The sequence below is a fragment of the Euprymna scolopes genome, chromosome 28, assembly GCF_053919585.1.
Source record: "Euprymna scolopes isolate OS-2025 chromosome 28, ASM5391958v1, whole genome shotgun sequence".
Taxonomy (NCBI): Eukaryota; Metazoa; Mollusca; class Cephalopoda; order Sepiida; family Sepiolidae; genus Euprymna; species Euprymna scolopes.
Window position 1 is genome coordinate 3,073,837 of NC_136509.1, and position 17,124 is coordinate 3,090,960.

At 34.7% G+C, this 17,124-nt stretch overlaps 1 protein-coding gene across 1 annotated transcript in view; it reads left to right on the forward strand.

The window, feature by feature from the left end:
• Positions 1-666: 666 nt before the first annotated feature.
• Positions 667-17,124, forward strand: part of LOC145249434 (uncharacterized) — a 57,191-nt gene continuing 40,733 nt past the window's right edge. Inside the window, exons 1-2 of the mRNA XM_080110994.1 lie at positions 667-844; positions 11,529-11,665. Of these exons, the coding sequence (XP_079967120.1) occupies positions 693-844; positions 11,529-11,665 (289 nt within the window). The 5' untranslated portion in view covers positions 667-692. The remainder of the gene's footprint in view (positions 845-11,528; positions 11,666-17,124) is intronic.

Consider the following 17,124-nt stretch of genomic DNA (forward strand, 5'->3'; position numbering starts at 1 on the left):
TACATAAACGAAATTATTAAATGTAACTTGTTCAACAGAAAAAAAGGTAGGAGCTCATTGTGATGAAGGGTATACTGAAGTTGATTGCTGACATAGTCTTGACGAGTTCGAATCTTATCATTTCATGACGTAATTTGTAATATTAGTGTCCGCAAGTTTCACGTTAGTACATTGTTCTACTAATAAATAGGGAAACCCTAACCGAACAATAGAATCTAGCTGGCCAAATGTCATACAATACCGATTCACACAAAGCTACGTTTGTTAAAAATATATATTCTTTTAATATAACAGACATTCTAAAGCCTTTCAAGAAAGATAGTATAAACTATTCGCTTTATAAATAAAGCCAGATAGATTACAACGAAAAAGAATTGTATTATTAAGTAATATATAACGAGGAAAATGCCAGCTGCTGGGGATATACATTTCTTTCATGCGTTTTGTATATCTACTTGTAAATATAATCAATACTTTTATTTCTTCCTATTTCACTGAATCTAATCACTACTTCATAAAAGCAATCATTCATGCAAACAATTCGAGTAATTCCTTTTATGGACTATTAATCCTTTTTCGTTGAAGTGCATTAAACGACCATATTTTTGGGCGTGAGCCCTTTGTGCTTTTTTTTATCAAGTTTCTATATAAAATGAATATATGAAACTCCAACGTCATTTCATTACTGTCTCATGTCCAGAATGAAGCATTTTGTTTACTTTAGCTTTGTAATTATTTTATCGATTTTCCATTCAACAACAGCCAAGCTTCAGATCTTTAGCGGAGGAGGGCTTTTACTGTTGACGTCTACTACATGCAAAAAATGTCAGGCGTTACCTTTCAGGTCAGTCTTTGGATAATATCTTTGTCCTGTTTGTATATGATATTATCTTTATCGATTTTATCAACAGTTATAAGGTCCAAGTAGGGAATCCAACGTTTTCCGCGATTGAATGAAACTTAACTAATACTCTTCACTTCTAATACTATTAGTGTTATTATAATCGGAGTAACCTTCTATTTTAAAATCAGATCAATTGATTGCCTGCTTAAGTCGAGGAGCCACCGTGGTTGAAGCGGGAAGAAACTTCATATATTCTCTCGAAGTGAATAAATACACAATACATTGTATTTTACATTGCACTGTAAATAATTAAAGTTGACTGTATAAAAATATTTTTATGCAATAACTTAAACCAAAGTTTAACATGTAAAAGTATCATGCTTCAGTTTGGCTTTAAACAGAAAATATCCCTTACGCACGCGCTCCTGTCATATAAAAAAACACTGTGTATTTTATACGACACGCTTTTCTGCACTAGCGGATATAAAACCTAAATATTACATTGCACTTTATATATAAGACTAGTTTGAAAAGATTAAATCCATTACTTGGGTGTCATCAGCTAAACTCGAAACCAACACATTTATCGGTACAACCCCGGTCTCTACTGTTTAAGTTAGCGACAGATAGACAGGAGAAAATTAAATTGAATCCATTTTTGCCAAAGGTCGCTGGAAAGATGGTGGGATCCTTCTACCGCTCCAGAAGATATCTCACTACTGATGCAATTCTCTATCTATATAAAAGCCAAGTACGCCCAAGGATGGAATACTGTTGCCATATCTGGGCAGGAGCTGCTAAAAACAGCCTATCATGCCTTGACAGAGTACAAAATAGACTTCGTGGTTTAGTGGGGGATGCCCTTTTCTCTACCTTGCAGCCCCTCTCCCACAGAAGAGACGTTGCGAGCCTACCCTTGTTTTATCGTTATTTTCATGGCAGGTGCTCGTCTGAACTCCAATCCCTGGTCCACCCTCGCCAATCTTTCACGAAAAACACCAGTCTAGCTGAATCCACTGTGAAAAATTTCCCCCACTCTATATCTGTGCCTGAATCAAAACGCGGATTTCATGAACAAAGCTTCTTTCTTAGAACTGCACGCCTGTGGAACTCTGTTCCGTCTGCCTGCTTCCCTCCGGACTACAACTTGGATGTCTTCAAGTCTAATGTTAACAAATTCCTAATGAACCGCCCCCTTAAGTAAACACTTCATCAAATCTCCTCACTAACGTAATGTACTTGCAATAACCCTTATCCCTGAGTGGCTTCCGGGCCTTGATGTGGTGATCTCTGTGTAAAAAAAAAAAAATTAAGCTATAAATGGATTTGAGCATGCGCAAAACTAATAGAAATATGTCGGAAAGTAATAAACATTTTGCATTTCAAATTGCCTACACATCTATATATACGCGTTATATATTCATCTAAACAAAATATTTTATTGTTATAAACCATTCTTGGTGTATGATTACTATTTCTTGTTAATTTCAGTGTTTAATGATTAGTAGTCTGAGAAATTAACGGTTAAATATCTCCACACATACGCACGCACATACCAGCTACGGTTATATTTATATAGCTTAATATGAAATCGCATTAAATATTAGCATATATATACGCGAACATATATATAACTACTTAATTTACTCACATAAAATTAATATACAAAAGTATACATTTCTGCGTAAACTTTAAGTATTTACTTCAAAAGTGCTCAATACGTACGTAGAGCTAGTTAATAAGTTATAAAATGTATATGGCGATTAAGCTACACTGAATATTCCGCGTTTCATCCACTCTAGGACTCTTCAGGCTTATGCGCCTATATATATATATATATATATATATATATATATATATATATATATGTGTGTGTGTGTGTGTGTGTGTGTGTATAGTATGATGATTGCAACGTCTTGTCGGATGAGTGCCACTCTCTCAGACATTTAAAGTGCATGAGCCCCAAAATGACTCTTTTTTAGTCCTACTAATGAATTAACACGCTCAAGCAGGCATGGCCCTGAAGACGGCCATTGAGATCAGTTATTACGTGTGTCCAGCATTTCAAGCCTTCACGCGTCACAACTTTTCCATCGCCACAGGATCACTTTTATAGACAAATGCCTGACGGAGTATCTATACACAGATGATGTTACAGAGTCTTAGGTTTGTACGACAGCTAAGTCTCTCTCTCGGTTCAAAATGTTGAGATCTAGCAACAAGAAAGAGCAAGATAGCTAGCAACAAGTTAAACTGCAGACCAGCTTAATGCAGGCACTGGTCTCTTGCTTTATGGCTTTTTAAAATCAGAGATTTGCTTCTCCTAGAAATGTTTCCTTCACCACGGCTTACGGGAGCCTTCTCCACCCAACACAAACACACACGGTGCTTGTTGGCCGTTGACCCCGAAAAAGGGTTCATTCGCCCTTTGGAAGTTATTTTTTTAATCCTTCAGGGAGACTAGCCACCTTCGACACCAAATAAGTCTGGTGAGGAACCAGCTTAGTCGCCGGTGACCCGACAATTAGGCAGGTAGTACAAGGTTACATGGTACCAGTAGCATATGACATGACTGACATAATGTCTATATATATATATATATATATATATATATATATATATATATCTCAGTCTTTTGTTTTACCGATAGTTTGAATAATTAAAAGAAAGAAATACTTTAATCATGTATGCATACAACTGAAAATAAAGTTTTAAGCACGAAACAAAACAGACGAAAAACAAGAAAACCACATAAACAATAGCTTTTGGCAGCGGCAAAGGCACACACACGTTTTCTCATTCCCATGTTGATTCCGATGCACCAAATTATTTCTTTTTTGTCAGATTCCCGATTCCGATTCTGATTAAGTGTATCATCACTAATATATATATATATATATATATATATATATATATATATATGTATATATATATATATATATATGAAGAGAGAGAGAGAGATAGAAAGAGAGGGAGAGTAAAAAAAAGGAACAAACGGAGTTATGTGTTCATAAGCGTTTCGTCTTTATTGTGAGAGTTCCTCCGGATGTTAAAGTTAGGAAAACAAAGAGAGTAAGTTTTATTTTTATAACGTTATATATATTTTTATAACGTTATATATATATATATATATATATATATATATATATATATATATAGAGAGAGAGAGAGAGAGAGAGAGAGAGAGAGAAAGAAAGAGAAAGAGAAATAAAAAGGAACAAACCGTATTATGTGTTCATCAACGCTTCGTCTTTATTTCGAGACTTCCTTTATACGGTTCGTTCCTTTTTATTTCTCTATTTTGTCGGAATACTATTTCCATTATTTTCATCATATTTATATATATATATATATATATATATATATATATATATATGTGTGTGTGTGTGTGTGTGTGGGTGTGTGTGTTCATGCAGATACTGTATTTAATTTTATAGCGACGGTTCTTTATTTTACCTACTATATAGTAGTAGTACTATAGCGATTTAAAAAGTTAACAAAAAATATGATTGGTTTCATCAACAACCAATCGAAGCTGAAACATTTAGTACTCCAGCGGTATTCAATACAATTTGACCTTAGAAGGCATGCATATATCGTTTTAAAAATTAACGCAGGAATGTACCATAGTGCATAAGTAGTGAAGACACGGCAAGCTATAGATTCGTTAAATTGTTAATATCCTTGGATTGAATACACTCTTGTAGAACATAAAGAACAATAATTTTACATAAACGGAAATGCTTTGAATTGGAATTGAAACTGTTGTGGAGACGCCTACTAATTAGCACACGGGGATGAAAAGATATAGATAAACGTATCAAGTCAGCAAGACCAGGGAGCTGTGTTCGAACGCCGGATAGGCAAGACGCATGTGCCGGTTGCTCCATGAAAGATTTTAACACGCCCTCTGCCGGACAATCTTTCAACTGCAGTACAACGGCACCTTTGTAAATATGTATTATCTTTTCGTCTTAATATATTTGTTTTACCTTTACTTTCTGCGTTCGTGTTGTTATTGATAAAGACACAACAAAAACAAAACCTATTTTTATGAAAACATAATCTAGAAAGTATTTATCTTCATGTAGCGGCCATTTCAAAATTTTGTATAATAAATAATAGTTAGGAGATCAGACGTTGTTTGGGATTGAGTGATTATTTAGGGCTATGACAACAACATATTCTTTTCGTTGTTTTTACTCTCGAGTATATATCTTATAAAGACACAGTTAATCAACCGGGAACCACTACACTCTATATGAAAGCATATAAGATACATGTGGATACACACTCGAAAGTAAAAAAAAATTGAAAAGAATATGCATTTGTCCTCATCTTAGTGATGATCAACGAACGTTTCACATTTTTATTGTGATCGAAATCGGTGAAATCGTCCATTTTATAGTCATATCTATTGATGGCTAGCTCAAATTGGGGACACATCGCGGTGCACTAGAAGGACGCTTCGCATGCATTAACGCAGGTACTTAGTTCACAATAAAATATTGACTATATTGCACTGTAGAGAATTTACGGCTGATTTTATAAATGTTATTGTGTTAGTTGTTGAATGATTGTCGAGGCAGACACAATAACAAGTTAAAAAAATACGTATGAAACAAATGCATAAAAAGAAGTAATTAAGAAATATCTTTACTCACTGCTGGACTAGTCGTGACGATCATAGTCTCCCCGTGTCTCTTACTGGTTTTAAAATAGTGGGGGGCGTCCTCAACAGCCACCTCCGAGGATTTTTTTATATAAAAAGTATTAATACTAATTAGGTGTAGGATGGGTCATTAATTAATCGGTTACCTTTTTTTCCGAACCAACCGTCTTAGTTCAGGTTGTTTGGGGAGGCTTGAGATTGAATTTTCGAAAATAGTGTCGATCAATTCTTCCTCCAACAGTAGTGTACAGCTGATATCATCCGCATGGCATCTTCTCAATTGGTGTTGATGACATTTGGTGGGTCTGCTTCGGTCCTTGACGTCTTCAAACACCACTTGACCTTCAACCGTCCAATCCCAGGCTTTTTTCTTTCTTAAGTAACTTGTTCAGTAAGGCGCGCAAGTCATGCCTAGTATTTATGACGCCTTAGTAGTAGTTAGACAGTCCTAGATAACTTTGGAGTGCTTACACATTATCGGGACTAGGCATGTTCTTTAGGGCTTCTACCCCCTCAGGGTCAGAGTGACTACCGTTTATAAATTATGTTATCGTGGTATTTTATCTCGTTTATGAAGAAGTCGCACTTAGCTTCTTTCATTTTAAATCCAAAGTTTTGAATTCTTTCAAAAATCCTATGTACGTGTTTGCGATGTACGACTGTGGATTTACGGGCAATGAAGATGTCGTCCACATAAGCACGAGTTAGTCGATGCCGCCAAGCATGGTGTCTATGACCTATAGAAAAATCTCAGGTGCTATCTTGACCCCAGAAATTTACCTCTTAAACTTGTAGAGTCCCCTGTGCATATTTATGCAGAGAAATTTAGACATTCTTACCCGACGGGAAACTGTAAGTACGCGTCGCTTAAATTAAAAAAAAAAATATTTTACCATCGTTTAGTTCGTTTAATATCTACTCTGATATGGGTAAGGGATAGTGGTTATCCTTTTGAGCTGGATTTGGACCGTTGAGAAATCCGCGCATACACGAATCTGATTGTTTTTTTTTTGTCACATATACCAAAACTCTGCTCGATGACTGGTGCTCAATTCAATTGTATTTTGGCCTTTTGTAGACGATCCACTTCCTTATCGATTTCCTCAATTTCCGCAAACGGAAGGTTTCGTTTCTTGAAAACAAGTAGTGCGTTTTTGTTTCAGTACATATCTGTCTATAGCCTTGGTACATCTTCTGAGATTCGATAAGAAAACTTATGGAAAAGTTTCCTCTAACTCCTGCTTCAGTCGTTGTGTCCCCGTAGACACGTCACTATCGGATGACAGAATTTGGTCATAATTTGGTCCCAGAATTATAATCGCTCCATCCAATCCGTTCCGAAAACGTTTTCGGATGTCTTATGCACATAAATTCACTTTTTTGTTGTGCCATTTGAAGCCATATGGAGTGTGAGTACTTCCTATAATTTTACTTTATCGTTAATGACTTATTCCTCTTACGCATAGTTGATTTCTTCAACCTTTTCCATGTCTGTGATAATAGACAGGTCTGAGCCAGAGCCGAACTGCAACTCCACTATCTTATTAGGGATTTTTACAGTCGCGTATTTCCGCGACTTTTTTCCACTTTCCTGTCGGATCTTGTTTGTCAGACCTTGTTGCTTTTGTTTCTTTTCCAATGCGTCGATCTGTGGCTTTTCCCCGCACACTCATAGCATATTTTGTTTTTATAAAAACATCTACCCGACCAACGTTGTCCGCCGCAACGGTTTCAAAGTCTTGTGGACGAATCCGGTTTGGCGATTGGATGGCCGTTCTTTGTTTGCACCTGGTTTATCTATTCGTTCGTTTTTTTTTTCATGAGAGTAATCATTTCATCTGAAACTATTTTTCGGGAGTTGTTCTTTGTACTAACTACACGCTGACAATCCTCGGCCAACTTCTGAATAGTGAGCTTTTGTTCACCTTCGAGCCTAGATAGGACTCGTCGTCTTATCTCTGCGTTTTTTTTTTGCTAAGACGAGATCCTGTGCAAACCTTAAACATTTGAAATCGTCCGCTGATAATTCAGCTACCCGAAAATCGTCACAGTCTTTGTTAACAAAAGACGCAGAGGTGATATAGTAATTTTGAGGTTTAAGCACTTCTATCTCTTGTGAAAAAGCGTTTCGGTCAGACTGAAATGTTCAAATAAGAGCTTGACCGTTTCGGAGAATTCCACCACGCTCGTCTTTCTGGGTAAAATATAGTCAATGAACATTCTGTGTTCCGTAGAAATTGGCGGGCATTTTTAGCGTTGCTCCACTCTTGTCAACAATGAATACGTCGTCGTATCTCCTATTAAAGGTGTCAAACGTCATATCCTGCTCGGGTTGGTATTTAAATATATCGATGAAATTCCATATGATGTTTAATAGAAAATGCGGTGCTGTCATTACTGTGTTTCGTCTTAAAAATAACTTCACGTTTTGTTCCTTCTGTTGAAGTAACATTTTTCCTCCAACATAGATTAGCGCTGTGTTTTTTGGTGGGTTTTATCTTTAAAAATTCCCCCCAACTTTCGTAAGTTATCAATCTTAGCCGTTAATAATTATATAATTATGGCCGTAAAGCCTTCCATATTGGATACTTTTCGCGGGCGAACGACAAAATATTTTTTTCTGAAACTGGAAAAGAAAAATCTCGAAGAGGACCCCAAAAAGTGTCTTTTATTTTTTAAGTGTGTGTAAATGAGGAGAGGGGGAAAACCTTTTCCAAACTTTACTGCAAAAAATAGCTTCTTTGCCTGCTAGCAAAGTACATCTATAACTATAAAAGCGAAAATGCATGTATGTTTGTATGTGTGTTCGCCTTTTCTGTATGTCTACAAAAGGCTTTTTTCAAAGAAGCGGCCGGTCGCCTAACAACATTTTAAAACTTTCTATATCACATATAAATCGTAATATCTCATGGTTAACAACGAAGCTCGCATGTCTATTTAATTTGTTCGACTTTGGGAAGATAAATATTATATTCAACATTTGTCGCTCGCCGCATGTGGGTTAGTCTTTTTCCTATAACATCTTGAGACGCGTTCCCGCAGTAAGTGAAATACTATCCCGCAGTGAAACTTTACCCCATTAAATCATTAAAACGGGCACCTGCCAAATCAAAGTAATTAAATAAATTCAAACGTGTTTCCATTAGCATCTCGCGGCGGGGCAATCGTTAACGTCGCACGTTTTTTTTTTCACACTTTAATTTACAACTTTTCCTCAGTGGTTCGGGTTCGATCCTCATACTTACCTACCAAAACATTTTTACCCCACCCCCACCCCTGGAGTTTCCACACACACCTCCAAACACCCGGGCAACGCCGGGTAACCCTCGCTAGTAAACTAATAAAATAAAAACGTTCACTTCCAATCACATTCAGGACACCCAAAATATATACAAACCTCAAGGCAAGAAAAACTTGAAAAAAAATCAATTTTCCAGTTTATAGATCGTTAGAAAAAATAAAAAAAGTATTCAACAATTTAGAAGTTTTAGTTTACAATGCATTTCTTTATCAACAAGTCAACTCCGACACACGTGTGAACGTCATTTTTTTTATTCGTTCAAAGACAAAAATAATTTTTTCTTTCGACAACAAGCAAGAAATCAAAAATACATTTTCAAAAAAGTCTGTTTTACAGTATATTTCGTATAGAATGGGCGTTACTTACAACTTCGTTCAACTTTATTGCATCTAAGGCAGAGATTATTTGCGAGTTTTCATCTTTTATTCTTTTAAAAGTCCTCACGAAAACTGTTTTAAAAAGTCGCTGACACGTGATTTTTTTAAAGACTTATTTTTTCGTCACCAAACGTTTTTTTTTTGTTTTGGTTCATCATGTAAGTTTGTATCCTTGCTAGTCATGTTGTGATGTTAGTTGTTGAATAACTGACAGGGAAGAGACACAGGAACAATTAAATGTGTATAAAAACATACATAAAAGAGGCAATTGAACAATATCTTGCTCATTGCTAGACTAGTGATGGCATCCATACTTTCTGTGTCATTCTCTCTGACTTCTTTGCTAAAACGTAATGGAATACTTCATTATTCCGGGTAGGAAGAGTGCGTCCCCAACAATAAAATTACATTTTTATATATAATGACTTAAATTACAGTTTAACATTAAAAATTCAGGTACCAGCTTCAATTATACTCTTAATGGAGCATTTATTTCGGACGATCTCCTCTCAACTCAATAAACCTTCTGTATATCTTATACGACGGGTCTTTCGACCTGTGTTGTAATAAAATCTGTTAACTTAACTTGCGGTGGAAGGATGTGTAAGGTATTAACTCCTGCTCGTTCTTTAATCGGATTATTTAGATTATCAATAATCGATAATTATTAAAGATATTATTATACAAAACTTCTCTTAGAAAACTACTAGCTACATTAAGTGCCTTCGTGTAAAAGTTAATATAAATTTGCTTATCTGTCAATAGAAAACACACTCACACACATACAGACACACATACACAAATTTCTTTTTTAACAATATGATACAATCCACTCAAAATATGTCCGAAATAGAAAATATTATTAATAACTATGTACTAGGAAAATGTTATTTTCTGAATTGAAATATTGATTCATAGAAGTTGTAATCATATTAAAGTCAACACAGTAAATTAGCTCTGTGTCTTTCAATAATCATGCGTACATGCACTCCAGATATTATTTTTCTGCATAGTCACAAGGATTCTCAGTGCACTTCTGCCAGCGATGAACGATGGCTGTGCGTATGCATCCTTAGCGCGCTTTGTCCCACGAGGGTCGTTTCGAAAGTAAATCCTCTTATCTTATTTTAGTCGAGAATGTTACTATTTAAATAGGTGACCTTTTGCACTCCGGCATTGATTTGTCTACATAGTCCGCACCACTCTTAGTGCACATGTGCCGGGGTTTAATGACTCATCTATCGTTCTGACAAAAGGACATGACAGGTGTTGCTTACTTCGAGTCTCGCACCGTCAATATCTACAACAAAGAAGTAAAACATTCAGGTGACGAATACAATCACTGTAACAATGTAATTAGCATTCCTCCGATCGATACGGATAAAGTAAAAATCGGAGGCATTACTTGTGGAATCCATTTCACATGTATTGATCCGTGAAAATTGTAAGCTTCTAGTATGAACATTAAGTAAACCAGTCCTTTGCGTTTGAATCATTTTGTATACATGCAAACGTTATATACTAATGCAAGTACGTAAAATATTGTACTCTCGAAAAATCGTCTTTCTCTGTTATTTTAAACACTTTCTCTGAGATGAGGCTATTCTCTGTTACTGTAAATATATTACTATGTTATGTATACAGTAGTTTAATTATATTTGGATTGGTCTTTCTCAAACTTACTTGAACATTTTTATAAAGTGCAGAAACGTATCTGTAATTAGATTGAACCCAACCTTTTTTCTAGCAGTCTTTCCTTTCACGGACGTGACGTTGCTAGTGTCAGTTCTGTTATAAATACCTTTATTTCAGATGTACTTCAGAGTTGTCTGATCTATTTTATGATTGACTTGTTTCAGCTTGTTTTAATCATTGGTCATCTGGTCTGCATCAATTATTTGTTTTAAAACCTCGTTATAATACAGCTTCGTATTCCAGTAGTCTTTATTCCTAGAACCGAAAACTCTGGAACTCCCTTCGTGCTGACTGTTTTCCTTTTATCTATAGCCACCGTATTTTAAAGACTAAAACCAAAATATCTTACCTGTCACAGGGATAATCATCCCTCGTTCCTTCTAGCTCTTTATCTGAAGTAGCTTCACGCCGTGTCTTCAAATATTTGCATGCAAACTATTTTTATTATATAAATTAATCACACATTTAAGTGCGATATATGTCTGAATCTCTAGATTTTGTATGTTTGCAATTATTTTTAGTATCAAATAATTACTTTACAATTATGCATACTTTTATTACTAGAACGCTTATCTGACACACACAAAAACGCCTATCTATATGCGATGCTTCATTTATCTATTTATTTTCTCTTTTCAGTACTTACAAAATGTTTGATCCAGATGGAACCCGAATAAAAACCTCTGCTGTAAATATGACAGAGCTCCGGAAAAAATGCATTGAAAAGGGTATGTTCGATTTTGACAATGCCATTATGGAGCCATTCCTTCGGAGGAGTAAGTATAATAGGAACATTATTTTTTCGTTCGCTTTGTTGACCCATTTTGTAAATTTTCTTTTTTATAGGTTCCATTAAATGCGTGGGAACTATAGTGATTCTGAAATCTTTTGCATGTATGTCCTCAACAAACAGTGCGTTAAAGATTTCCAGTACTTGCCATCTCTTTCGATAATATTTGCAAATACATTTGCATTATCGCAACAGCCGCTTCGAGTGTATTACGTCGAAGTCAGAAATCTTTCTGCCAAACTTGCGAATTAGTGCAAGATGTGGAATAAACTTTTTATTTTATTCAGGGAGTGATATTCTCTCTTTTTATCATACATCGCCTAGGTGGAAGTTTTAATTCATTAATTAAATTTATTTTATGATAAAACATCAACAACGGAAACGATGTATTTTTTGGTCAAAATTGGAAATATTTTCAAATATTTATTGTTAAAGAACAGCATTTCTTTCGCTCGTATCTTTTTATTATGTTAAATTATTTTTATTTGAATACAATATAAACTAGGGTGGTTCTCTGTTATATTCCTCAAAATTGGAAACAGTTAAAAATTTCGATCGATTTGAAATCGCGTTATTTTCGCCCGAGCCTTTGTAAATTGAATCACTGAAAGATTTAATTTTTATTTTGACAACAACAACAACAGCAGCAGCAGCAACAACAACAACAACAACAAGGACGATCTCCGTTATTTTGGTAAAAATACCAAGGTCTTTTCTAATTTTCACTTTTACGGATTTCACGTTTTTTCTTTTTATGCTGAATCGCTCAAAGGTTTTTACTTTTAAATTGATGAAACAATAGCGAGAACTTTATCCCTTATTTTAGTCAAATTTTGAAATGTTAAAAAATTTCATCGATACAGAACCACGTGTGTTTTCAGTTGAATCACTTAAGGATTAACTAAACAAAACGAATCAAAAGAAAATAAAGAAAACGAAAACCAGATGGATTAGCGAACGCATCGGTTTTTCATTTGGGAAAGTAAAACTCTTGTAAGTTAGACGCGTGTTTTCTTTTTCTATATAACTAAACAAAAAACAAAAAAGTAAAAATAGGAAAGAAAACAACATTGTTATATTTTCCAAACGTATCGATTAGAGCGACGCATCAGTTTTCTAGTTAAAAACAAATGGAAGAGATGGAAGAAGATGACAATTCAAGGGAGAAAATATGATCGAACATTTGTTTCTGATTCGAGTTTCAAGGATGTAATTTAAGAAGAGCAAAAATAAATCTACACTCACTTTTGATAGCACCGTTACTGTTTCCGTTGGTCCTCACATTTCAGAAGCGATATTTCTTACAAAGAAAAAAAAATGGCTTATTTTTAGGGTCTGAATATATGACTTATAACATTCACCGGTGGAAGTACTATATTTCAAACTCTTTACATGAAGTGACTTCAAGCATTGTCTGGAACGATTCTAATAAAAATATCAAATTTGGAGTGTGGCCACAGGTCCCGCAAGTAGGTAAAATGAGTAAACGATGTAAGAACAAAATATTAACAACACCTTCTAACATTGTTATGAACGAATTTCTAAATAATAATGTTACTTTTTGAAAACCATTTTTAATATGGGGAGGGCGTTGGGCTTCGTTAACTATTATGTACCTACCTTCTATGAATGTTTAAATTTTATTTTATATTTAAATTTCGTGGGTTATTAAATTTGCTGTAACCTCCGCCCCCCCCAAAAAAAAAACACAAGGACAAAAACGCGATTTAAATAATAATAACAACGAGCGGGACCTGTGGAAATTCCACAGGGAACTCATTCCATATGTAATATATTGATGTCGGTATTCATGGCGTAAATAGAGATACTCTGATATGATTGTAACTCTTGTAAAAACTACAAAGGTATTTATTTATGCTAGCAGGGACGCCCGGCGTTGTCTGGTCGTAAAGTACGCTTAAATATGATATTTTTATTTTTGCAGATTTCGTATATGTTATCATATATTTTATGTTCTATTGACTTTTTTTATATATTATAAATTACCATTTTAAAAATAAAATAATATACCTATATAACTTGGGTGCATCAACTTGAATTCCTTCAGCTATATGACCTTACACTATATCCGGTGGTGAGGTCCCAGCTTGCGGGCTTTGGGGAGTGTGGAGCCACCCTTTAATTGCCATTGTTCCCAGGTCAACTCTGACCCGGAGTGGTAGTACCTGTTATGTGTTAAGTAGAAACCGACTTAAAAACAACAAATATATTCTATTTAAAAAAAGATTCTTCCGAATCTTTGGATTCGGCATTGAATAACCTGATAAGTGTTGATATTCCGTAAAACAAAAACAACCAACCAACCAACCTTCAGCTATAATCGAAACCGAAACCAAAATTTATGAAGAATACTTGATAAAATTATTTATAAAAATAAATGGATTACTGGAGTTCCATCAACTATAACCGAAATCGAAAGCAAAACGTCTTGGTAAAATCATTTATTAAAAACAATAAGAATGGATGACTTAAATACCATCAACTATAATTTAAACCAAAACCAAAATTTATGAAGAATTCTTGGTAAAATTACTTATTATACAAAAGAGAATCCATAACAATTACACAACAGTCACTTGGATATTATCGTGACACACAAAATAACACACACGCTATCGGATTTACATATAGTTAAATTTCTGATTATTAAAGTCTCTAATAGACGCCACATGGCCAGTTATCAAATAGGTGCGAAAAGCTTTTTTTTTTAAATCTCTGATATTTAATAGGAAAGTGAAGCCTAAAATATTTACTCTGCTTACAATAAAAAAAACCTAATAAAAACAAATTCAATTAGGTTTGGAGAGTCTACATTTGGGAATAGGTTTTCAAATATGCCTGGAATAACAATTGTACAGCCGTCCAAAGCGGTGCCATAAAACTTTAATTATTTCAGAAGAAGCCGATGAAAGACACCCCAATGTGCAGCGGGAGCCAACGAAATTTAACCTCACCCCGAGAGCATTTAAAACTTTTTAAAAATCATATCAACTCCCTCAAATGAGAACACATAGTCATTTTATCAAATAGGAGATAACTTGCCTATTGCCTTTGTAATCGTCTTGCATCTACTTGCTAAAATGACTACGTGTTCTCACTAATGAATAAAATAAATTAAAATCTGCTAATTAATGTTTAATCTGTAAATGAGATTAATAACCAATTTTGGGGTCCTTCCCAATCTTATGTTGTAAGGGAGCAACTCTTTATTTTAAAATGTTACAGAATCGATTTGGAATCTGAAATTAGACTATATTTTTCCGCTTCCAATACACCAAAAAAGTTCCCATGATCAAATCATTATTAAATGAGTTTCAACAAAAATGGTTTAAATATCACAAATTTTCTCTGTCTTCCTCTACTTCTTCTTACTATTATTTATAACTACCGGGGGGAGGGTACCGGCGTTGCCCGGGTGTTTAGAGGTGTTGGTGCTCGGGCGGGGTGTTAATCAAAACATAAGAATAAGCGAAGTAAATATTTTAAAACTTAACAAAAAAAATAAAAAACCCACAAGAAACTAACGTAAGGCAAACGAACGATGTTAAATGTAAAAATCGGAAAAACAAAAAAGAAAACGTGAAAAAGAAAATAGAAAACGAACGTTAAAACTTCTTTTAAGAATCTGAAAAATAAAAAAAAAACACGTGAAAATGGCTTAATACCCCCGGGGAGTACCCGGCGTTGCCCGGGTGTTTGTAGGTGTGTGTTCTTGGGTAGGTGTGGGGAGTGTTAATCAAAACATAAGAATAAGCGAGGTAAAAAACAATGAACGTAAGGCAAACGAACGATGTTAAATGTAAAAATGTTAAAAACAAAAAAAGAAAATGTGAAACCGAAATAGGAACGTTAAAACTCGTTAAAAAATCTGAAAAATAATCCCCTCTCCCCCAAAAAAAACACTGGCTTAAATAACCTTTTTTTAATATTAAAATTTAAAAAATCGAATAAAAAAGACATCTCACACCACCTTTAGATAATGAGGCCGCGCTTTAGCAACTGAGCTAAGACGACGTCGACGAAATTGTGTCGCTTTCTCCAATATTTAAAGTAAATCATGTTCCGACATCGTATGCCGCATGCGTAGAAGCGAACTCGTCATGAGAGGACGGTTTTTGCTGAGCCGCCCTATAGAAAACTACTGATTTTAGGGTGAAGAAATTAACGTTTTGGGCCAATTTTTCAATATTTGTCGGGCGAAGGTTGGAACTTTAAAATGGTACCGATCTGGCGAAAATCCGTGACCCGTGTCGAAAGTTCATACGAGACATATAGACTAACGGGGGTACCCGGAATTGCCCGGGTGTTTGGAGGTGTGTGTGGTTTTGGGTAAATAAATATAAAATCGTTGGTTGTTTAAAAAAAAAACGAAGCCTTGACGCGCAGTTGGAAAATAGTATTGTGAAAACAACAACCACAGGTGCCCGTTTTTGACGAGTTATTGACGTGGACGTTGAGTGCGGGACAGTGTTTTATTTAATGCGAGTCTACGAAAAAGCTTAATGCACATGCGGCGATGGTAAGCGATAGCTATTCAGCAGTTAGCATTTTCTGTAGGACAGTTTTTAATGAGGTCAATAAACCGGTTTGTTTGTTTTTAACTAACTTTGTACAAAACAGCTTCCTGTTTATTAGGGGGGTGTCTTGTCTCAAAATGAAAGAAACTGTCTGATATGACGAAGCCGACATCGATCAAACGTTACATAGATTTCTAGAGACCACTGGCCGTGGGCCAGTATTTTGAATCGAGTTTCGCTTTTTTTATACCGAAAAACGAATGCAACACGTGCAGATCTGAACATGACGAATAATTAACATTTAAAAATCGAGCAAATCAAATAGAGAGGCGACCACCGTTGTTAATTCATAGATATTATAATTTAGACGTGATATAAAAATTTTTAAAAATGAACGACGGCCTCGAGAATCCGCCGGAAAAAAAGCCTTTTGAAGGCATACACAAAAAGCGAACCCACATATATTTTCGCTTATATATATATATATATATATATATATATATATATATATATATATATATATATATATATATATATATATATATATATTACTAATTAGTATAATTCTTAATTTATTGTGTTAATTACTGCATATATAATACAATAAAATTAAAGTTTTTAGGATAAGGAAATTACTGAAGAGCAGAAATGCAGGCAAATATTAAGAATATAAATTTATGCAAAAAAGCAACATATTTTCTTGGACATATACTTATTAGAAAAGGCAAAATAATTTCTTTAACTGATCCACCTTATTATTCTATCACAATATTTTGTTTTCCTGTCTTTGTTTTTTGTCCTGTGATTTTGAGAGATTTTGAATGTTTAAAATATTGTACCATGAAACACTATATTAATTTGCGATTTCAAAATACAAGAAACTAATAATAAGCATGAGGACGATTCA